Source organism: Dendrobium catenatum, unplaced genomic scaffold (assembly GCF_001605985.2).
Source record: "Dendrobium catenatum unplaced genomic scaffold, ASM160598v2 fragScaff_scaffold_133, whole genome shotgun sequence".
Classification (NCBI taxonomy): domain Eukaryota; kingdom Viridiplantae; phylum Streptophyta; class Magnoliopsida; order Asparagales; family Orchidaceae; genus Dendrobium; species Dendrobium catenatum.
In genome coordinates, this window is record NW_021318595.1 from 623380 (window position 1) to 648633 (window position 25254).

Genomic DNA, 25254 nt, shown 5'->3' on the forward strand with positions numbered 1-25254 from the left:
AAATCAAAGCACGGTACAGAAGCAATATGTATGTCAATCAGTCAAATCATAGCAGTCACTTACACATGATCATTGAGTCAATGCAAAAATAGAAATCAATGCAGAAATAGTGATCAATGTATAAACAGTAATCAGTATATAAACGATAGTCAATGCGTAAACAGTATCAATACAGAAACAGTAAAATCCTCAATCGACAGTAGAAGAATCAGTAAACAGTATAAAAGTCCATAAAGCTCAATAAATCAGTACGTGCATCAAATCTCTACGGTAATCGTCATATCTATAACATCAGTCAATTCAAAAGAGAAATCATTGTGTCGGTAATATCAATCGAATCAATTAATAAATCATTGTGTCAATAATATTAGTCAGTATAAAACGTCAAATCAATACAAGTCACTTGAACATGATCATTAAATCGATGCATATATGAAATTTAGTACATAAATAGAAATTAATGCATAATCAGTAGAATCTGAAATCATCAGTTGAAGAATTGGTAAACAGTAGAAAAATTTATAAATCTCAATAAATCAGTCTATACATCAATTCTTAAAAGAATCCATCATATCTTTAAATATCAGTCAAATCGATAGAGAAAAATCGTTGTATCAATAATATCTGTCAAATCAATATCATATTAATAATATAAATCAATCATATCACTAGAATCAATCAGATCATTAAATAAAGAAATCAATTCCGGTCAATAATACCAATCAGTATGGAATCACATAAAACAATCAAATCAATATATCGATAAAAATTGTTGAAATCATAGCAATATAGTAAAAGTATATTTTATATTACGTGCTCGGTGTATCACATGCAATACATTTAATCTATATTACTTGTTCGGTGAATCACATGTTATCAGTCTTATCAGTATATCACTTGAATCAGTCAGTATTCGGTGTATCACATGCTATAAGATAAATACAATGAATCAGTAGTATTGGTGAATCAGTAGTATCGATGAATAAGTAGTAGAATCGATAAATATTATGCAATATCAATGAAATCATGTAGTGACAGTAAACTCATAAATCCATCAGTAAATTTATTCAGTATCAATGAATAAATTCAATATCAATAAATCCGTCGATATCAATAAATTCATACAGAAATCAATAAATCCGTTCAATATTGATAAATCAGTTCAACATCAGTGAATCCATAAAGTAATCAAAAGAACAATACTTTACACATACATTCCAGTGCAGTAATCTTACTTAACAAGTACAATCACTAGCTATTAAGACATTTTTTAAGGTTAGTATCAGTGTTAGTAATCCGTTAGCTCAATAAATAGAGTCGTCACCCTTGCCCGTCGGCACAGTAATCTCCTTATAACTCCCATAAGTAATCATGTGATCAGTAGAGGATAACACAAAATCCTTTTTAAAGGAAAGCCCGTCGGCCCACCATCCTGTACAGATCAATCAGTCTCCAACCAACGATTCAAGTAGTCTTTACTTGTCTTTCAGTAATATAATAGTAGTAGATTCAATCATATATCCACATTCATATATATCTCATTAATACATTACAATCAACAAACACAACTTAACTCAATTGAAGAAAATCCTTAAAATATCATATAGTCGACAGAAATCATAAACAAAGTCAAAATACACAGTTTCAGAAAACTACCAAATTACAAGAAATCGTGTAAAATATAATTTCAAAGCTTTAGTTGTACTGAAGCAATATTTTTCAACATCCAAAAAATTATCTATTCGATAAAAATCTCACAGAATTCATAATATACGATGAAAAATATCCAGAAAATATTTAAATCGTGTAAAATCATCATTTCAACAACATACCAAAAGTTATGCGGTAAAAGTTTCATCAATACAAAAATATGCACGTTTTTCGGTAACGGAAACACAAATACGAGCAGAAAAATACTAAAACACAAAATCTTTGAAATCAAAAATAGGATTCGAATTCCTTACTACGAGATAAACAATTCATCCAACTGCGTCGACGGACGAAAATCGCTCCGCGGCATCCGAAACCAAGCTTTTCCTTCTCTTTTCTTCTCTTTCTCTCTCCATCTTTCTCTCTCTTCAAAAATATCTCAAACGGTCCTTGAATAGAGAAAAAGATATTTACGTTCGTCTAGACAATGTTTCTCATTCGTCCCGGGACGATCTCCTCTGTATATTGATCGTACAGACGATAATGGATTTTGGTCCCTGAACGATGCTCCCTGGCAAAAAAATTTGTTCAGTTCGTCCAGACGAACTTACTGTTCGTACAGACGAACCTGCACTTAGTTCGTACAGACTAACCATACAGATTTTCAAAACTTTCTTCAGTTCGTACGGATGGTTTGTACGTACTAACAGCACAATAAAATTTTTTTTTTCTAACAATAACTTGAAAATTTAAGGGTTTCACATAAGCATTGACCTATCAAGCATTGTAGTGCCAGATGATGTGTTTGAGTGCCGCGGTGCCCATATTTTTAGCACTGCAACGAGTGTCATGCCCCGATATCTAAAATGGAAGAATTTCTTTTCTTTTTCTCTCTTTAAAATCTTTTCATTTAACAACTTATGATCTCCATTTCAACTAGATCCATTTGATATCCATAGATAATTAATAACATTAAGGAAATATAAATAGTGTAAAATATAATCATATTACTATAGTAGTCAATATTTATATTCTATCTTTAGGGTTCAAAATAATATATAGTAATAATAATAATAATCTTTATAGGCTAAAAAATAATACATATAACCCAAGAACTTAAAGTAAAACCAAAACACACTATTGCCTAGCCTCAAGCTACAAGGCCCTTATTTTAACCTGAAATCATATAAAATTACACAATGAGGACCCAGCAACTAATCAAAATCTTACAACTAAAATTAATGCAAAATAAAAAAAGAAATAGTATGTTTTAAATCATATAAAAATATATGAATCAATATATGTTATATGTATTGATCATCTGTGTCAATCAATCAATCATTCTATCATACATCACATCTTATTAAATCAATCAATCAATTGTTATGCCTTTATCATTCAATAATATCATCCAATTATTCTTGTCAATCTATCAATTATGCAGTAGTATTAGTATATGTATTCAATAATCGTAAGTAGTAATAAACCACAGTGTCTGGTTAATGTCCGTATAGTATTAGTGATAGTAGTCAATATCAATATTAGTAATCAATATCAGAAATCAGTGTCCTGTATTTTAGATAATCATATGAGGGTATCTTGTATCTTAATCCTGTACTTATGACTCCCATTCAATAATCAATATTAATATTAAAATCATTTATGAAATAGACAATATAATAGAGGTGACTATTACAAGTTTAAGTGGTGTCTCTTGCCACGTAGCGCTTTTTCTTCTATAGGGATCAAGAGGTGACTCTCATGGCGTAACACTTTGTCTTATATGACACTTAGTTCTTATCTTTCGGTTGATATATGTCTCTGACACCACTCTCTCAATCTCATATTCATATTCATTAACATCAATCATTTTAATTTATATCATATTTTAGTAATTTCATATCAAATCACATTATATTACTTTTAACCCATTTTAATATATATTTTTCTTACTCATTTCACATAGAGATTCCTACACACATATTTAATCGACAAAAATATAATAAAATTATATAATATTGTTTAGAATGATTAAATATATAACATGTCGAATGTTATACGACAAAAACTGACAAATTAAGATATAATATATTTTCGTCAGATTTAGGAGAGATAAAAATTGTAGGAATTAAAAGCATCAAAAACAAAAGTAAGAGAATATTTACTTCAAATAGAATAAAATTCGTAATGTATAAACGAGGAACAAAAACCGCTCGAAGATCTTTCTCTTTTCTCTTCTCCCCCTTCTTCTTCTCCTTCGGTTTCTTCCCGGGCAAGGCATGAGAGTGGGTGAGGGAGAGGAGAAGGTGGCATGAATATATATATATATACACACATTATTAATGGACTAGCACCCAATGCTCTGACCCAAAAGCTGCATGTTAAATTAAAAATTACTATAGAAACAGAGGCATCAACGTTGCGGCGACGATTTCTAGTATCGATGTGTTCTTAAGACTAGCACCTTAGTGCTCACAATCTCAATGCCGCAGCAGTCCAATTCAAGCAAAAATTTAAATACTCAATTTTAAAATACATTTTCATATTTTATGTTGACACAGCGGGGCAGTTAAGAGTCACTGGGGGAACATCATGTTAGTCATCCCAACACCATAATAGAGCCAAATCAACAATGCTGAAGCACTAGTTCATTATTTTAACGCCGCAACACCACCCTGTTGAGCACTGTGGCGTTTGAATCAATTTATGTGAGTAAATATAAATAGTTTTATGTTCTTTTGAAAGAAAAAGAGAAGAGAGTGTGCAAAAATATTTAGTGAAGTGGCTGGTCGTATTTGTAGTGGGAAAATTTTACTTAGGAGTGTAAGAGAGTGTGCAAAGCGAACAACTGAAGTGGGAATCATCCTGGAAATAGTCCATCTACATGATCTGTTTAGGATTCTCAAATTCATGTGATATTTTCTTCTTTGTATCTCTTCTTGAAAGCAAGTAATAAAAAGTTTTTTTTTCTCTAAATTAATTCTATGGCTGACTAACTTCTTAGTTTTGGACTGTTGATGTGAATAATCATTGTATTTTCTAATATAAACTTATGTTTGTAAGAGACTAGTTGTTCTCAATTACTCCCGTGTTTAATTTAATTCATGCAATGGCCGTGCATGAAGTTAAAATTTAGTGTGATACATTGCATCAACAGATGAATGTTAAAAAAATTAGGATGATTGAGATAGAAAACTTTTATGCCTAAATATAAGATGAATTGGTTTCTAGGTATATGGAGATATAATCACCGTAAAAAGATGAAAATCTTTCTTGACACCTTTATAAGCTTGACAGAGATTTAAAGGTGTATATGCTTTGATTCACAACTGTTGTAGATGAGTCTACTTAGGAAAACATGGATTCATTCACTATTATTAGTCCAAAATATCATAATTTCTTGTTATGTTCACTTTTTATTGCTTTTTTTAAGTAGTGGTAGCACCTCACCATCATTTCATTTTGTAGGATAAATTTTGTGGCTTGAGTAGGCAGTAGTACATACAACCATAACACACTTGTGTTCTTATGGGATCAGCACTCTACTAATATATTTTAAGGATTTTTACATCCATAACACCTAAAATTATTGAAAATACATTTTTAACACGTAAACTTCTATATTTACTAATATACCACCTAAAACACCTCTTTTAATCAATTCTAACATTCGTTCAAACCTTCCATCAAAAATCACTATCAACGACTGTCTTCTCCGTTAATGACATCCTTCCACAGTGAATACAAGTATCTCATCGTTTCAATTGAGTGGTAGAATAGAAGGAAAAGGGGATTTTAAGTGGTATATTAGTAAATATAGAAATTTAGATGTTAAATATGTTTTTTTTAATAATTTTAAGTGTTATGTATGTAAAATCCCTATATTATATTACTTATTCAACATGCGCACTTGTGTAATTGCAGGGAATATTACATAGACATATTTAGTAGTAGCTAAAGCCGCGCAACCCATCATGACCCCCTTATAGGAGCACTACGCCGCAGCATCGCCACAGCCCCGCAATACACAATTGTTGTGGCAAAAAACTAAGAGCTAAAAGCTGTGGCGCCATTAGACCCAACACCATGGCGCCCCCAAGTGAAAAATTTTAGATTTTCGAAGCATACATATAGGCCCCGTTTGCACCAGCACTCACAGAACGCCCCAGACTTGTGCACCTACACCCATGTTTGTAGTCGCGCTCATGTAGTCCTGCACATGGCTCGAGTTGGTTGGCGTGCGGCTCTTTCGTAAACTTGGGTTATGGGTCAGATTGGGTCAATACGGTAACCTGTTAGATCTGATCCGAATTTGAATTTCTTACCCAAATTGGGTAATCAACTGGGTCGGATCCGAGTTAATTCCCAATTCAACCCAAACGGGACCTGAACAACAATTTTGCCACCGCTAAAACAAACGGCCCAAAGGGAAATATCCATGGAAGTGACCTCTCGTTTACCTTCCCGCCCCAATGAGTCCACCAAACCTGCCACACATCACCGGTCTCTCTTCCTATAATCTGCCTCAGATATTCCATCCTCTTCGATTCCGAGGTCCCCAAATACTACTCTCAATCGTCGAACCTGCCAAAAATCTCCTTTACAGCTCGTATACGGCTTCCCCCAAACTCGATGTCTCTCTTTCGAAGCATCATCGAGCTAGGGTTTCCCTTGGCCGAGCAGATGAAAGGCTTGGCCGGAAGAAGGAGTGCGAGGATGAAGGAGAGCAATTCGATGATCTGGGTGTGGAAGGGGAGGTCTTTCAGAAGACGCTGAGGCTGGTAGAGTGCTCCATGTTTGCTTCCGTTACTGGCCTTGCCTACTTTTTGAGCAATTCCCTTGCCATTGAGGTCAGTTGCTTCTTTCCGACTTTCTTTTTAAATTCATATTATTGGAGAATCTGAGTTACCTTTGATGTACAATTTATCATGAACCGAGTTTTCGCATGTTGGCAAAACGATTTTTGGCATGTATGTTGGCTGTAATTACAGTGTCAAGTAAAAAAAGCTCCTATATTAAAAAAAAAAAGGTAAAAAAAGCTCCTTTTTTCCTTTGATGGTAGTGATGCTATGAATTTTTTTTAACGCTTTGTCTTGCTGAATAAAGTAAGTATGCCTGTTGGATTTGTTTTCTTTAGATCTTTTAGAGCTGGAAGGCGTTGAAATATATTTTGATTGATATTTTCCTATGGAAAAGCAAAATGCAAGCCAGGGGTCCTTTGTTGTTCAAGCAGAAGTCTCTCCTAAATAAAGCAACAGTTCGTTAGCTAAGTATACAGCAGCAATGGTATCTCGAACAAAAAAACAAGGATTTATGGATCTACTTAAATGTATCTGGGTCAGCTAGCTGCTTGTGAAATTCTTTGGAAGGAATGTTCTCTAGGAGCTCATTAATATCCAACAAACCATGAATTAGGGAAAACCTAGGTTGTTTTCAGAGTGCTCTACGAAGTGTTGGAGAATTAGGCAAGACTTATTCACAACACCAAGAATAAATAAAAAATAAATAATATCAAACAAAAAATACAACAAAAATTTTGTACATATTCACATAATTGATAGCTACATCCTATTGTTATTGCGGTAGATTTCACTATGATTTCGATTATGAAATTTTTATTGCCCTAATATCTCCAATATCACCTAAAAAAGGACACCTCCTTTATAAAGAAAAAATAGGATAGTTGAAATAATAAAATGAAATTTCCAAAACACCTTTATTAAAAACAACTTGCAAATATTCGATATCTTTTGTGAGTGGAGGCCCCGAACTTGTGAGGGGGGCTCTTGACCCCTTTGGTGACCTTATTGCAAATTGATTTTGAGTAAGTTATTTCTTCACAGGGCATCAATTAGGCTCCACAACTTAACACTTATATGCAATAGTTTCACTTTGTCAGTTTTAACTTATTTGCATGTGAAATTGTTAGAAGGTAATTCCCAATAGTTCATCAAAATATTATGTTTTTAATTATTGTTGCTTTTTTGTTTAATTGCTTTCCATCTAGTGGAAGTCTTTATTGTCCATATCAATTCCTTGTTCTTGAAGATTTATTAAAGTTATATTGTATTGAATGATCTTGTGAGGAGCAATGCTCTGATTCTCTTTGTGATCCAATGGAGATGCTAGTTACTACCTTTAGAAATTATTTAATAAATTGTAAAAAAAAAGTCACATCCAAGGTTTTTGACAAATTCATTAAATCTGATGACTCTTTTGGTTTTCTAGTACTTACGATGAATTAGAATTATAGCTTACTTTTTAAGAAGTGAACGTAAGGAGAAAAGAAGTGAACATAAGGAGAAAAGAAGTGTTTTAGAAAGAAAGTAAACATTTCCTTTTAATTTGGACTTAGAATTAGAATAAGAGAATGAAAAGTAGGGGAAAGTATTTCCATAAGGAGCATTTTGTTATGAGTAGCAATGCTCTTTTACAATTGAATGTTTTCACAGGGATAACATATTAGGCACTAGAATTGAGCGATTTTGAGCTTGCTGATAACTCGAGGGAGAAAACAATAAGGGAAGAAGAAGATAAATAATAAAGGAAATTTAGTGTTAATATTTTTTATCAGAGCTATTACACCACGACAGTATCACCTTCATATGCCTTTTTCCGTCTCCATGCTACCCATAACAAATTAGCCAACTACAGTTGGATTTTCCCAAAACAAAGCCATAGCTTCCTGAATGTGACCATCATTCTCCTTGTTACAGCCTTCTTTTCCTCTTACAAGACATCTCTTATGACCAAGACTTGGACATTTTTGTACCATTCTAGACTTAGCCTTGCCCTTGCTCTCTTCTGCTCCTCATCGTCTTTGGCTACTACATTGATCTCATCAATTTCCTCTTCATCTTCGAGAACAAACCTACCCTCAAGATCTATATCACAAAATATGTCAATTGATTCCTCCTCCTCACCCTGTGGAGTCCTTCGATTGTAACCCATCCCATTCAAAAAGGTGCAGCACTTCCATTTTTCTACCACCGGACACACGCTAATAGTTTAGGATAAAAAGCGGCCACACAAATCGATGATTTTCTCTTGAAGTCAATGTCAAATTGTCAACTGAGCATTATGCCATAATAGGCCCTATTGTTAAGGCTTCAATAGAGAAACATGATATACTAATTTGAATTTGTGGTTTCTTTGTTAAGTTCAACTTATATGCAATGAATCCTACTCATTCTATGACTTGATAAGGATTTCCTAATACCTTCTTAATTTCAAATAAGTTTGTTATTGTATAGAAACTTGTCGGTATGGTTACAACTTAACCAAAGCAAACATTTCCACTCACAACTCTAGTTCACTAAAATGCTTGTCAGCATGCTACTTTATGCATATTTTTGTTCTTTGTAGGCGTTCACGAAGGTTGTGCAAGGCTATGTCCTCTACAGTAGCTCACTAAGAACTTTGTCGGAAGACTCTTATTTGACATACGGATGAATGCATGGTGGAAATCTCACATGTAAGGCCTAAATGGTGTCTTGCATATTGATGTGTGGTAGGTGGCGCTTTAAGAGAGTTCATCCCATGGCAGGAATTGAATCCATAATGTTGCTTTATCTAACGAAGCAACAAAGATATTGGCATAGTTCCCTATTAGTCTCTTCCATTTGTCCATTGGCTTTAAAATTATAGGGTGTGTTGTACTACGCTTTGTGCCCGATGCCTTAAATAGTTCTTTCCAAAAATTACTCAAAATCACCCTACCCTAGCATGAGGTTATCAACTTTGGTATCCCATGTCCCTTGGTGTTTGTACAGATTGGCAATAAAAATAGTGGCGACCTTAATTTCCATGACTTTAGGTGGTTAAGTTGAGAAGTGTGCTTATTTCATGAGACGACCCAATATGACCATGATGGTTATCCTCCTCCTAGATATTGGCATCCTTTTGGTGAAATCCATGGTCATGTCTTCCAACGCAATGACTAGCATTAATAGTGGCTGAAGGAGGTTGGTGTTTTGTTATTTAACACATTGAGTAGCTTTGGATGAACTCTTGCACATCACTTCTTAGTAAGGGCCAATAGAATTGTTCCAAATTTTGATGTAAGGTTCTCTTGAAACTTTTGTGTCCACCAATGTCAATGTAATGGTATTCCCTTTGGACTATCGCCTGTAGAGTTGAAATGTCTGTTAGTAGAACACATATGTTCTTTCAAACCAAGCCTTCCTTTATTATATATTATATATAGTTTTCTGGATTTGATTGTCTTCTTCTCCAATTTCATAGCCTCAGGTGCTTCGTATATCATTGTCCTTATTTGTCTAAGAGTGAAGATAGTGGGTGTTGATAATGAATCCCAGTTTTTGTATCTCCTGCTTTGCTCCTTTATCATGTCGATTGGGCAGAAGATTGGCCTCTTGGTTATTTACTCCTGAATTGTATTTGGTGGAGAATTTGTAACCAAATGATTTCACTAAACTCATTGTTATTCTGAAGTTTGAACCAATTGCGCTATGATTTCACAAATACCCTTTTGATTAGTTCGTATGGTGAACCTTCCACCCAAAAGGTATTGCCCCCACCTTGCTACTGCCTCAATGATGGTAAACAATTCCCTCATGTTAGTAGATGCTTATTGCAATTTGGCATTCAACCTCTTGCTTTTAAAAGCTATGAGTTTTCCATCCTGGCTTAGCATTACCCCGCCACCACCCCATAGATGTTGATTTCCACATGGAATGGGTTTTCAAACTTTGGCAACTATAGGACAAGTGGGTTAGCTAAAGCATTCTTCAAATTTCCAAAAGCTTCCTTGGTTGTCTCGTCCCAATGGGCTGCATATTTCTGCAGAAGTGAAGTAAAAGGAGTTGCAAAGTGAAGTTAGCTAACAAACGAGTTCCTTCGCAGGATGCTTTGGCCTAAGCCCTTTTGTTTCGGCCACTTGTCCAAAGTACTTGATTTTTTGATGTGAAACATGCTAGATTAAGAATTGCTTAGGAATAATAATGAATTGGCAAGCTTAGCAATTATATAATAATGACGATTAAGGGCAGATTTAAGCGACTTCTCAATTGTTGATAAAATAATAGCAAACAATTACAAGTGTTGGAGGGGTCAGTAAAATAATAACCAAGACAATATGTACTTATTTGCAACTCACACAAATCCCACAATTAACAATTAGAACAGTCATAGTGAAGTTCCCTCACTCACACTCTTCGAATAATTTCAGCGGAAGAAAATTTGATATGATATTAACAACGCCACTAAGAAGAAGTAAATGTTTAAGGTTTTTGAGAGAGTTACCCAGAAAAGTAGTGGGTGGACTGTAGGTGAGTTGCCATTGGACGGGAGGTCTTCGATGGTCAATGGCAGTTGCAAGGGAGAAGCTAATCCAATCCACGTATTCCTTGACGGTGTGGTTGTTCTCGAAGTCGACGTCGAAGAAGGGAGACTGGTGAATGTTGACTAAGCCTTGATTGTCAAATACAAATCCTTGATCAAGCTCAGGATCAGCCATCCATGGACGACTGGGCTGTCCTCGATTTGGGTAGGGATGCAAACGAACAGAGCCAAGCCAAGTCAAGTATGTGCGTGTTCATATTTGAGTTCATTTATTATCAGCTTGTTCAAGTTTGATTCAAGTTTGATTCAAGCTTTTTTGTTTGTGTTCAAGCATTGTTCGTTTAAATTAATGGGTGTTCATGTTTGATTCATGTTTAGTTAATTTCATGCTTATCGAGCTTTAAACAAACGAGCTTTATCGAACTATAATTGTCTCTACTTCTAGATGTATATTAACTTAACAAATGAGCTTTATCGAGCATTCTAACAAACAATTACATTGATCATGTTCGTGAACATACCTAGTGAGATTTTTTAAATTATTAAACAAGTTCATTAACGAACATATCTAATGAGTATTCTTAAGCTATCAAATGAGCCCATTCATGAACATATCTAATTAGTGTTTTCGAGCTATCAAATGAGCTCGTTTATAAACAAACGATCTATGATTCTTCTTATATTTGTTCAGAGACCGAGTTGTTCGTGATTTTAGGTAAATGAGGGAAGTAAAAATAAATTATTAAACAATTTTAGACGGGATTAGTAAAAATAAATTATTAAATGTTTAAATCTAACAATATATATTTTTTTAAATTCTAATTCTAATCGAGCTCTAATTGAACGTGTTAACAAGCTTGTTTACGAGTGTTAAACGATATTGTTCATGAACATAAACGAACTAAATAACTATCAAAAGTGTTCAAGTTCATTTGTTTACCTTATCAAATGAACATGAACGAGCTTTTATCGAGTCGAACGTTCGGTTCATTTGCAGCCCTATGTTTGGGGAAGGAAGTTCGGGCTTGGCTTGCTGAAAGTTAAGAGGACGTGGCTGTTTAGGAGAGGGGCTATCAGTTGAAGGAAGATATGGGTGGGGAGGCGGTCGACTAAGAGGAAGAGGGAGAGGAAGGAAGAAGGCTGCTGTTAGTGGGTAAGGAGGAGGGGAGGGTGGTTGTGGCTAAAAGAGGTTAAGAGGGGAAGGGCAGCCTAGCCGTTGGCTGAGGAAAAGGAAGGGGGAGGGGAGAAGGGGGTGGCAACACTAGTGAATTAATAAGGGAGGAAAGTGGGGGCAACAACTATGAGGAATTAATAGGGAAAAAGAGGAAAGGGCAACAACTAGTAGGGAATTAATAAGGGGAAGGGGAAGGGGCAACATCTATTAGGGATTTAATGGATAAGGGGAAGATATGACAACTGTTAGGAATTAGTGGGGAAGGAGAAGAGATAACTATTAGTGTAGGAAATAATGGGGGGAATGAGAAAAGGAAGCAACCATTATGATTTAATGGGGGCAATAGAAAAAGACAGCAACCATTAGGAATTAATTGGAAGGAGAAAAGGCAGTAATTAAAGTGGAGCAAATGAGGAGGGGAATAGGAAGAGACAGCAGCCCTTGGGAAAATCAATGGGGAAGAGAAAAAGGTGGAGGGAATACCAAGTGGCAATGGAGTGGGGGTTGACTGGCCGTGGGAGGAGAGGAAGGGTGGGCTTGCAGGTGAGTGGGAATAGAAGAGAGGGGAGGTGGCTCGGCTGTATGGGGCAGCAGGGAATTTTGGCCAGTTGTTTGGAAGAGGGGGGAAGACTCGGTTGGCTGATTTGAGGGGGAATAAGGGATCAACCGGCTATTTTGAAGGGGTTTGGAGGGCTCGGCAGCCAATGGAGGAAGATGAGGGAGGAGGGAGAGAAGGTAGAGCCAAGAACCTTGACACAACGTCAGTTGTTGGGTGTTGCGTTGCCCTACTCCTAAGGACTTCACTCTTCTCTCAAGAAGACTCAAACATACACGATTCGAAAAAACTGAAGTTTAATTCATAATAATTATCTTCTTCTTACAATAGTCAAAGGCCTCAATATATAGGACTCAAAACATGAAGGAATCAAAAGACTAAAATGCCCCTCGGGCTACAATACTCATATAATTCAATATAAGGCTAAATTAGGAAAGACTCTCAAAATAAAATACATTAATAAATGAAATGCAGAAAATATCGATCTACGGCTCTTCCTATGATATACACGCCAGTTTTTTTTGCCGATGTCCTCATCATTTTAGCTTATTTGAACAAACATTTGGAGTGATTGAGGTGAAAACTTGTTGCTTAGGATATGTTTTATCATAGTGCAAATATACACCAGAATATCATCAAATAAAATAATTACAAAATTTCTCTAGTACGATTTTATTAGTGTTCATAATATTCAAAAAGTTACAAGGGTATTTGTTAGACTAAATGACAGTATGATGAAGTTGTAATGTCAATGACATTGCAATGAAGGCATAAGTTCCTTCATGTGTCTTAAATCCAATTTTTGGCACATCCACATCAGCCATATGCACCTAGTGGTAGAAAATGATTGCCCCGAATAGCTCATCCAACATCTCCTCCACCATTGGAATTTGGTAGCTGTTTGGGACGATGGCTTGATTTATTTCTCGATAATCTTCACAGAATCACAAGTTTACATCATTCTTTTATACTAGCAATGTTGGTGATGAAAAGGGCCTAATGCTAGGGCGAATTACTTCAATCTAAAGCATCTTTGTTATTATCTTTTCTATGAATCTCTTTTAGAAGTGCGGGTAGCAATAGGGGTGGACATTCACAAGCGATGCTTCTGGTTTCAAATGGATCTAATGATCTTCGTTTGCGATAAGTGGAAGGCTTTTGGGTGGTTCAAAGACTTGGTGAAACTCTTGCAACAGCTCTTGGATGGTTTCAACCATTTCTTCGCTATTCTTTTTTTCTTAAGATGACTCATTGTTTATTGTCTTAAGTTGGAAAAATAAACCTTGCATGGTATTCTTTCTCAGTTGAGTGAATTAAATCCCTTCAATCATTGTTTTCCTCATACCTATTAACTCCATTGTTTCCCCGTGTCATTCAAATTGAGTAGTTAGGGTATTGTATTACCCAAGAAATTATAACTATTATACCTCATTACAATTTAAATGACTTGGATGGGAAGGAGAAGTTGATTTAACGTAATATGTTGTCCTGGTAATCTAAGAGTGATATCCGAGCATTTGTATTGATATTCTAGCACCTCCCCATTTTCCACAAGAAATTGGAATATTTGAATGGGTGTGATTGCTAAACCCAAATATTGTATCGATTGTTGCTGCATAAAATTATGCGTGCATGCTCCATCGATCAAAGCCTGGGCAACCATTTTTCTTATATCTTCTTCCAACTATATTTTGTAATTGCTACCTTGCCAACTTATGAAGACTAATTGCTAGGCATGCTTTCCATGCTTTATTTGTTTCACTCATAGCATCAGTGGTTGTCACCCCACCTCCTATCTAAATCATCAAAGTGAACATTTTTTACTTGCAAACATGATTTCAATGGAACTTCTCATCATAGTGGTAACATAGATGATAGAGCCTCCATAATTTCAGCTATAGTTAACCTTTTGATTGGTAATTGTGATCGATTAGTTTCATTGGAAATGAGTAGTTGTTTGGTTGTTGTTGGTAACAAGGGTGGGTGTGATTTTGGAGTGGTGGAGCTAAGTTATGTTGTTCCCCATTCTATTCTTTTTGAGTCATGGAGCTTGGCTAGTTCATCTGCTTGATCCAACATCTTAGGCCAAGGTATACGAACCTCTTTTCAAATATTAGCTGTCATCCCAAATTCAAAATATCTTTGCAAGCATATTTCATCATGTTTGCTAAACAGACTTGATAAATGCTCAAGGTGTAGTTGGTATTCAATCATGGTTGTTTTTTGCATAAGCTTCGCAATTTTTTTTTTGCAAATTCTACGTGATTTGATGGTCTACCCTAGGGCTGTCAAAACTGGGATTCGGATCGGGTTCAGGTTGAACCCGAATTTGACCCAACACTTTTTAACCTGACCTGTTTTTGCAAATAGGTTGATTTTTCGGACTCGAACCAGACCCGCTTCGAGTCCGGGTCAACCCGAACTCGACCCGCTTCAGGTCAGGTTCAACCCAAACCCGACCCGCTTCGGGTATGTTTTACTAAAATATTTTTATTTAATTCGATTTATTTAAACCTAAATCGCATTAAGGTAAGATTTACTTCAATAAATTTAAAATAAGCCAAGCTTAATTCTGTTTGGGCAATATGGTTTATTATTTTTTGGAAATAACATTTACTTATTTCATAACAATCTTCTAAAATCCTCCTAAATCAATTAAAAACGGGTCAAACCGGATTGATTTCGGGTTTCCGGGTCAACGCGAACCTGACCCGGTTTTACAAACGGGTCGAAATCCCTAACCCGAATCCGAAATTTTCGGGTTGGGTTCAGGTCGGGTTTTTGGGTCATGTCAAATATTGACACCGCTAGTCTACCCAACGTGTTGATGAATCCTTTACACTTTATCGCTCACTTTGTTGTAGACATCCAATGGTTCCATTCCTTCTCCAGTCAATCCTTCTGTAATGATGTGAGTGTTAATTTATCCTCGGAAGAATTGCTAATACTTTTCTAAGTTTCTAGATTTCCTCAGATGTACCAGAGGATTTAGTGTAGCACAACTTTGAAGGGATTTTTTCCCATTAATTCCTGCATCATGGTTTCTTAGTGAACGATCAAGCTCTCCTTTCTGTCACTCCCAGTCCTGCACTGTTTGGTGATTTGGTCATACCTATCCTTTGGGAGTGAATCTCAAATTGATTTCCCTTACAACCTCATCAATTGAGGCCAGTGTTCTTCCACGCCTTCAAGATGCTCAATCATCTTGATTGGTTTGTTTTCTTCAACATTAGAGCAAGGTTATGCTTTTATGTCTCTTTGTTAAATTTCAATCTAAGCACCAATATTAGGATGCTAGTTCCAAGCAATTTTTAGCTTGCTAGCAATTTCATGGAGAAAAAAATAAGTAGTAAAAGCAAATTGGTATTAAATTTTTGTAGCATATCTCTTACACGACATTGCTACCATATTTATTCACTTTTATCCATTTCCATACTACCCATAACCAATCATCCAAATACATGTAAACTACTTCATAAATGCCTATCATTCTTCTTGTTGTAGCCTAGTCTTTGTCTAACAACACATCTCTTTTACCAGAGACCCATGCGGAAATCTTTGTTCGATGTTAGAGGTTGCCTCGACTGTGTCATCTTTGGCTGCTCGTTGTTGCCACTTGCTATGTTTGACCTATCATAAAAGTCTACAAAACCTTTCTTCAAATATGCATAAAAAAATAATGTTTTAAATTTTCGTTGAACCTCTAGGCCAATTCATTGTTTTTTCAACTCATGAAATACTAGCAATATTACGCGTTTTAGTTGGATTGCACATTGATGATAATTAATGTCAAACGTATCAACAATATGCTAACTGGAGTCTCTCAACTGCATTTGGAATGGTGCTACTGGATAATCTATATGGTTAATTCCACCTTATTGATTAGGCCCAACAAAGCTGTTGTGGAGTGGAGTAGCTGTATTTCTATCCCTTCTTTCAGCTAGTTTATTTTTTTTAATACAAGAATGTTTTAAAAAACAAACTCATGAGTTGACGTACCTCAAGGGGGTGAGATGAGTATATATTTTTTCGCTCATTTAACAATTGCATTTAAACTTGTATCGTAAACTATGTAAATAAGCATTTACGGGACCTGGTCTGTGAATAACACATATCATCTGAGCCAAATATGCAAGGTGGTCGTCAATATGCCGTCAACTAATGAGTTATCTTCTAGATGACTGAGAATAATACTAAATTTAGTTTGCATATTAATTGAAGTTAAGAGAAAGTTTTCAAAATGGTTATTGAACTATTTGCAGGGAGTCATTTTAATTCGAGATTATTTAAAATGTCCAATTTTGTACCTTGACTCCTCAAATATGATCCAAAATAGTTTCATAGTCAGAATTGCTATTTAATTTATTAGAAATTTCACAAAAGTTTATGAATGAGGTAGGGAATGAAGTTATTTCACACAAATTAATATGTACCGAAATTTCACTTTCAAAAAAATTCTCTTATTCCCTCTCATTGGTGAACTATATCTGAAATTTTCATCAAACAAACAATAATTTTAATTATGAGATTATTTTGGATTATATTTGAGCAGTCAAGGGATTAAATTAGATATTTTAAGTAGTATAGGATTAAAGTAGCCCTCCTACAAATAGTTCAAGGACCATTTTGAATATTTTCTATTAGAGGTTGACTTACATCAAGTTCACTATAGATCTATTTTTTAAAAATTTTTAATAAAAAAATTGCTTTCCTTGGCTACTTTCTAATTCATTTTAATTGTTTATTATCATCCACTTTTCAAAAGTTTATGTTCTTATACAAAACCTCTAAACATTTTGCTACTATTATTTTGAAAAACATTGTGTCAGGATATCCTATATAAATTATATCAAAATGGACTTAAAATTTATTGAATTTGTTATTTGATTAGTGCAATAGAAACTCTTTAGATACAACACTAATCTAAAAACAAATCCAATATTTTTTTAATCCCATCATGATATGATTTGTATTAGGATATCCTAACACAATTTGTATCAGGATATTTTTTTTTAATACAGTAAGCATTTTTTAGCCATCTAATGATATTTATTTCTGCAGAACTACTTAGGTTGTTTCTTCTCATTACCTATAGTGATCTCCTCTATGAGATGGGGGCTGGCAGCTGGTAGGAAAACAATGGTTTGTATCTAGCTAGAATCTATAATTTAAGTCAAGCTTGATATTTGATGCCAGTTTTTTGAACGAAAGCATTTTTAAAACTATTCAAGGTTGCCACGGCCATGCTCCTTTTCATCTTATCTGGACCTGTCAAAGCATCTACTTATCTGGTAAGTGACTTATTGCTATGTATTGCAGATACTTCAACCTTCAATTTTGAAGTATTAATGTCTGGCTAGTTCATCATAAGAATTCGTTTGAGATCACTTTATTTTTTTCCTTATCAGCTGAAATAAATAATTTGATAAGAATTTTATGTGAGAAGTGAAGCAAAGCGAATAAAAGTTTTTTGCTTTATCAAAAGCTTGCTGCACAGGGTACCACTAAATTCTGTTGCTTCAAAATCTGTGCTTTGCTTCTAAAGTGCAAAGCGCACCTGGTTCCTCTTTTAGTTGCACGAACGTTTTACTTTTTATATTTTATTTTGGTATGGCTTTGGTGATCTAATTATTTTTCTGCTATTACTGTAGTTTTTACTTATTCTTACATTTTTTATGGATCTTCTCAGTTCTGTGAGATAAAAGAAATGTGGATAGCTTTATTTATTTGGTGAATGAGTTGATTTATATTTTAGGCAGGTTTCTTTTTCCTCTGATAAAAGGTGTGACATTGTTCATTTCTAAGTTAAAATCCATGCTCCATTATTATATTATATTGAAACTTTAACGCTAAGTCTGTATCCTTGGGATTTTATTTTTATGCAGTATATCTCATGCATTATTTGTTGCTCAAGCTTCATTCTTATTTTCGATCATGGTACATAATTTGGCTTGGTGCTAAAGCTTAATTTTTTAAAGCACTTAAACTTTGCTTTTAGTGACATATTTCTTAGAAGGTTTAGAATCCTCTTAGGAAATTGAGTTAATAGAGGAAGAGTTTAGCTTAGTTTTTGTTGGTAAGAAACTTAATATTGTATCCTTTTAATGTGTATAAAATTTACACATTATAAGACGTATTCCTTCTTAGAAGGTGCTAGTGTTTTACTTTCTAAGACTCAAGAACAATGCATGCCGCCCAAGTGCTTTACAGCTTCCATGTGGCGCATTTTAAGAAGGTAAGCACACCGTGGTGTACCTTAGTGGCACCTTTGCCTAGTTGAGATGTCCTCTTGAGAGCACTTTTTTTCATCTTTCTCTTAGATTGAATAAGATATGCTATCAATGTTAGATGGTTCTATGATATTCTACATTATCTTCAATGCTGTTTTATTTATTTAGGTTTTGGTCGTTTCTTCTTCTATTCTCATAGAGGGCTATAGTTACGATTGTGACAATCTTTCATCTTATTTAGATCTTTTTGGCCCAAACAACGTGAGGTGGGTAGTGGGTGAGGTGGAATAGTGTTTTAGTGATTTGGGAGAACCTAATTATCCTAAATTCATGTGAGAGTGTATGAGGTTGATGGAGTAAAAAACAAGAAATGTATTTGAATTTATAATTGTTTGACACCCTCATTAGATTACATTAACCCTTCAAGTTCTCCTTTGAAATTTCTTTATTAATTCTAGCTTCTTCATGGGTATAGCACTATCCCACATCTTTCTCTTTCTCTCAGGTAGTTAACCATGGCCTTTTCTTGGATTAAGAATAATCCCGCAACAATTTTTTTTAAGCATGAACCCACAAAATTCTTTTAAAAACTATGGACATATTGCAACTCTTTAAGGGGAGATTACACCTGAGGAGAATTAATATGCTAATTAGTAGAAAGACTGGATAAAACTTTAGAAGTTGAGATAACCTCTTGACAAATGAAAGAAGAATAATTGGAGCCACGAAGGAATGATTTTATTGATATCTTGATAGTTTAAAGCCAACTGAACTCATGAAATCTTTCTTAAATGCTCTGTAAATGAAAGTTCATTAAGGAAGAGTGAAATTATTGTTAAGTGATAAGCTTTTTTCTTTTTTTTTTTTTTCTGAACGCCTCGAGGCTAGCTAAGTGATGAGCTTGTGGAACTAAGAAACATGGATATGTATACTTTTGTAGCAAACCTGAATTCAAGTCTCAACAACTTAAGTGGTGTTACATTAATAGTAGCTCCTCAGAAGTGTTATTTACCTATGTCATTTTCTCTGTGGAATAGAAGATAAGTAATTTTGCAGAAATAAAATATCAAAATGATAAGGTTCTGGTTTAGTTATGTATGCTCTATCAATTTTTATGGCCAATTTGGCCAGCAACATTAGAGAGGTCTGATTCAAGGAATAACGAAGACTATAAGTGTTTTTAAACTATCATTGTCAAGCTTGAATCAGGACATAACCAAGTTTATAGGTGTGTTTAAAAGATTTGTTTAGCATAATTAATTTTTCCAACCAAATTGAGTAGATTTAAGACAATGGAAATTGCAAGTATTTAAAATTGGTTTAAGTGGGCAGCAGAAAGATTTGTTTGACATGTTGAATTTGGCCGTCCAAATTGTGTAGACCTAAGACAATGGAAACTCCAAGTTTTTAAAATTGGTTTTAGTGGCCAGCTTAGCATCTTTAAGTTGATTGAACAAAAAGATGAAGGAAACCCAAAATACCAAACATGGAGGCGGCTGATTCAATATTATCCTTAATGGTACTAGACTATGTTGCACCGATACACCTATTTATGAAGGCGTGCTGTATCCGATACACCGATACATGGATACGCCTCCGATACACCACCGATACGTGTCGAATACGCCAAAGCCGTATCCAATTAAAATACTATTTAATTTCAAAAGGACACGCGTATCCGATACGCGTGTCCATTAAAAAACAAAATGAAATCCGAAAAAAAAGGCCCGTCGTATTTACTTCTGCGACTGCGAGCAAGGTTCGCTTATTTTCGAGATGGATTTGTGTCTCTTGATGATATGAGAATATTTGAAATTACTAATCTTTCACTTCATGAGCTTGAATTAGAAGCTATGATATTTATTGAAGATGATATAGAAGTTCAAAGACAAACCACTAAAGAAGCTAATCATATCATCCCTTCTATTGAATAGTTAAAACTTCATGTGCTAGACAATTTATGTTTATGCTTTTGTTGTTGTACTAGACATTTATTGCTTACTTATATTTTGATATTATAAGCTACAAGGCTACAAATAATGTTGTTGTCTTTTTTTTTTGTAATTTCAAATATTATGCTTTGATTGCTTTCTTAATTTTTTTGTATGATTTATAAATTATAATGTCGTATCCGCGCCGTACCGGTATCCTGTATTTTTAAGAATTTACGTGTCCCGTATCTGTATCGTGTCGTATCTATGTCGTCGTATCCGTATTGGTGCAACATAGGTATTACACTATGCCAAAATTAGTTTTAGTAGTTGTAGAGCTAAATCAGTCAATTTGAGTGTAACACATGCGTCCTAATTTTTTTTCCTCCCCACTTTATCTCTAGTTATCCCCCCTCCCCCAATTTTCTAAAGTCCCTCGTTGGTTTTTGCCCCACCATGCAATCGATCCAAATCCCCAAATGATTCTCTCCAAAAATAGGATACATGGTATTTTGCTGTAAAAACTTTAAGTTTATGCATGGATGAAACCATCCATCTCTTTCTTGATATCCATGACAGTGGATTATCTTCTTCTTTATTTTCATCCATAAAATTACCTTCATTCAAAAGCTAATTTCAATCTTTCTAATATTCTGTGCTTATTTAATCCCCTTGCATGCATGCTTCAAACCCCCATTTAAAAATTACCTTTCCACTTTGATTCCTTCCCATCAGTACCCATGCATCCCCCTTCAGAAAATATCAAATTAGTACATCCATGATTTAATCATCTTATGGGGTCACATAATCCTTATCATTCAAGCTATGATTATTATGATAATCACATCAAACATGATCAAATTTGCATAACTCCTTTCATGGCTATTGTGATGATCATTGCTACAATAATAAGCATTAAAATTCATGCTCTTCATATTCATATTGTGATACTTATGATCATTGCCATTCAAAACATCATGTGGATACAACGATAACAACAACCCATATGGATGAATCATATGTTTTATATATTAAATGCCTTCATTTGTACAAATCATGTAATGTTATGCAAACAATTACACATCTTCTCATCATCAATATGACATCTCATATCACTTTGATGGATTCTCCCTTACATTTATACGTGCCCACCCACCACCTAATCCCTAATCCGAGCCAATTCACTAGCCCTTTACTACTCTCTCTTCTTCTTTCCAACTATCTTAAACTTTACTATACCTTTCTCCCAGAGTTTTCAAAGTGCCAAGCACTATAAGATGCATAAGGGTTCTTTTTTTTTCTTTAATACGCAAAACTCAAAGTGAAGCACCACTGTACAAACTAGAGCGATCATGGTTGATATATTATATATTTATGTATTTTGTGCTTTAGTCATTTAATAAGCTATATGCTAATCACATTGGGCAATAATTTTCAGAACATAAAATGGTACATTCAAAAATAGTAATTTTCAACTATCCAAAAACTAAAAATAAAACAAAGATTTAAATAATAAAGTAAAAAATATTCTAAAATCAAGAATGCTCGTGTGATTGAGCAACCAACTAGAGAATGACAGGTGGGGATAGCTTGAAGCGAGATAGAGTGTGAAGATGAGGTATCAAGAAGCATAATTGAAAAAAACCTTATAAATGAGAAGCTGCTAGTGCCCACGACAAGAACCAGTGAGAGGCATATAAGAAAATTAGTGGATGAGAGTGCATGATGAGGAAAACTACCAAGAAGTAACTTGCTCAAATGGGAGAGAACATAGAACCAATGAGTAACAACTCTTACTATGAGAAACAATGAAGACAAATGAATGTTCATGCCTAGTTATTGTGATAGATGTTGGACCAAACCATAAATAATATAAAATAAATTAGTTTTGAGTTGGAGCCAATCAGGTAATGCTACGGTGCAACATAATGAAGCATGCCCTTTGTTTGCTTGCGCTTTGTAAGCAAGTAATGTTCAGGACTAACGCATCAAATGTGTGATTTGAATAACACTACTTCACCCCTTTTGGCCAAACCCTAAACCAACCATACCTAATAATAATAAATAAGAAAAAAAAAAAAAACCACAAAGCTCCACCCAGGCACCCACCGACCGGCCCACTTATGGGCATAAATCTACTTATTTTGGCATGCACAGACGAGCCTACCTGCTTCTTATGGGCATATATCTAGTTATCTTGGTTGAAGGTCTTGGATATTCTGTCTAATTGAAACAGTTCGTTTATGCTGTAAAGCATCTATGCATTGATATTCAAGAACTTTTTTCAACTAACAACTAATTGTGAACATTTAGCATTTACTGTTTTTTAATCTTGAGCATGTGATGCTAGAAAATCTCGTCAAAAAATGTAATATGCGCATGTACCGAGCTTTTTGTGCTTGCTAATATATTTTTCTTTATACGGGTTTGCTGATGGGTTAAATATACCCTAATTTTAAGAAATTTGTGCTCAAGCACTAGATTTGTGCCTCATTTATTTGAATATGAAAGATCAAATTAATGATAATGTCCGTGTTTCAAGTCTGTTCATCGCTCAAAACTTTTTATGCTTATTTCCCATTCTACCTACTACTTCATAAGTATTATAGTTGTACAATGATAGCCAGCTTACCGGTTGAGATTTCTCTTTTAATGTGCAGCTAATGCATGGATTGGTTGGTCTTGCCATGGGTTCATTGTGGAGGTGAGTTTTTGATGATTTCGATGCAAAATCTAATCCTATATCATTTCTCTGTTCGTTCCTTTAAAGCTTCAATAATCATTCACATCTGTAGCATTTAGTACCAAGTCACTTTTAAGTTTAATGCTAGTACCTTATGGTATTTTCAGGTTGAGAGTAAATTGGAATGTCTCACTAGCTCTATGCACACTTGTAATTGTCCTTGCTCATTATCTTCAACCTTCTGTTTTTGATGATTAAATGCTGATTATTTATCAAATGCCATGATATGCAGGTTCGAGTGATTGGAGTTGTTGGTTATGTTCTAGTAACTTCATTCTTAATAAGAGAGAACATACTGAATCTGGTACTATCTAAAATTACTCTAAATTGAATTCTGAACTTGTTCTTGCTAACTCTACAATTTTTTTAGCAGATCACCATTAATGTTCATGCCTCTCTCACCTATGTCCTGGCAGCCATTGGAGTGAATATTATACCGACAATGGATGCTATATATGTTATATTTGGAACCCTGGTACAAAATCTAGTCATCCTTCATTAGCGATTTGCTGTTAATATGGTAAACTTGTATTGAATAATTTCTAACTTGAACTGCTCTGAAATAGGTTCTGCTCAACTGTGGATTCTTTGTTTTATTGCTGCACATTCTTTATGCGGTATTCCTCACCAAGCTTGGGATGAAGGCTTCTTTAGCGCTTCCAGGATGGCTGCAGAAGGCAGTCTGATTAATCGATAGCTCCACAACTTCCATTCCGGACTAAAAATTATTGAAGCTGTTATTGAGAAGGTGAATCGAGCTCTTGCGTTCTTTTTGAAATTGTTTATTATCTCTTTAAGTTTGAATCTGCCAATTAAGCATGATAGTATAGAATTAAAAGAGCCGTGGTAGGATTTTAAGGCATAGAAGTGATATCCTTCTCCAGTATTTGATCCTCTGATGAAACCCATTGTGCTCAGAATTTATTGTTGTATTACGTCGAGGGTTATATTATCAATCAAAAGGAGCTAAAAAAGTCTTATCTCATGTATCAACTTGAGCATGGCATGCTACCACTAAAAATCTATACTGGATTAAGTGAAAAGCAACGCTTACTGCCTGATTCTCAAAATTGTCTACTTTACATCTCATTAAAGTTGCATCTAATTAGTTATAGGCACACATTTTTGTTGTAATAGTGTCTGATGCTTAGCTCAACATATGGGACAAAGTGTACAGGTTTATTCATTCTTTGTTGTATTCTGTTAGGTTTCGTTTGGGACGATTTTATTACTGTTTCATAAAGCAGCTTTCTAGTAATAAAATTATAATTTTTATACTAAAAAAACTGCTTTAAAAAGTAGAAAGAAAGTTATCTCAAACGAAACCTTAGTCTTCACTTCAAATTAGAAAGCCATTGATATGCAAGGCAAATTAATTGTTGCAACTGCTTGAAGTTGATTAATTGAAGGGTTTGATGCAGGAATTTTTTATTCCTATAACTATGTTGATATGATGCTTCTTGCAGGAAAGTACATAGAGGGATTCTTCCTTTAAGTCTTATCATCTATCTTATCTAAGTCAACTCTCTTTAATCTTATCTACCATTAGATCAATTCTGACCTTTTCATGTATGTACTTGTTTCACATTCTATCTCTAAATGTAAAGATACTCATCCACCTAAACATCATCATCTTTATAACATTTAACCTAATTTTTTTGCTTTTC

The 25254-nt window shown here is 34.6% G+C and overlaps 1 protein-coding gene across 1 annotated transcript; it reads left to right on the top strand.

The window, feature by feature from the left end:
• Positions 1–6069: 6069 nt before the first annotated feature.
• On the top strand, positions 6070–24773 carry LOC110096020. The gene is made up of 8 exons (XM_020821768.2): positions 6070–6500; positions 17745–17825; positions 17915–17974; positions 23505–23548; positions 23695–23737; positions 23820–23891; positions 23961–24062; positions 24154–24773. The coding sequence occupies exons 1-8, from the start codon at positions 6123–6125 to the stop codon at positions 24271–24273; spliced, it is 900 nt and encodes a 299-aa protein (XP_020677427.1). The 5' UTR covers positions 6070–6122; the 3' UTR covers positions 24274–24773.
• The last annotated feature ends 481 nt before the right edge of the window (positions 24774–25254 follow it).

Excerpts from the sequence above, each read along its gene's own strand:
- LOC110096020 (XM_020821768.2), top strand. The coding sequence starts at position 6,123 with ATGAGTCCACCAAACCTGCCACACATCACCGGTCTCTCTTCCTATAAT. Across the intron at positions 6,501-17,744 it reads GCAATTCCCTTGCCATTGAG|AACTACTTAGGTTGTTTCTT; the intron begins GTCAGTTGCTTC and ends TTATTTCTGCAG. Across the intron at positions 23,892-23,960 it reads GAGAGAACATACTGAATCTG|ATCACCATTAATGTTCATGC; the intron begins GTACTATCTAAA and ends TTTTTTTAGCAG.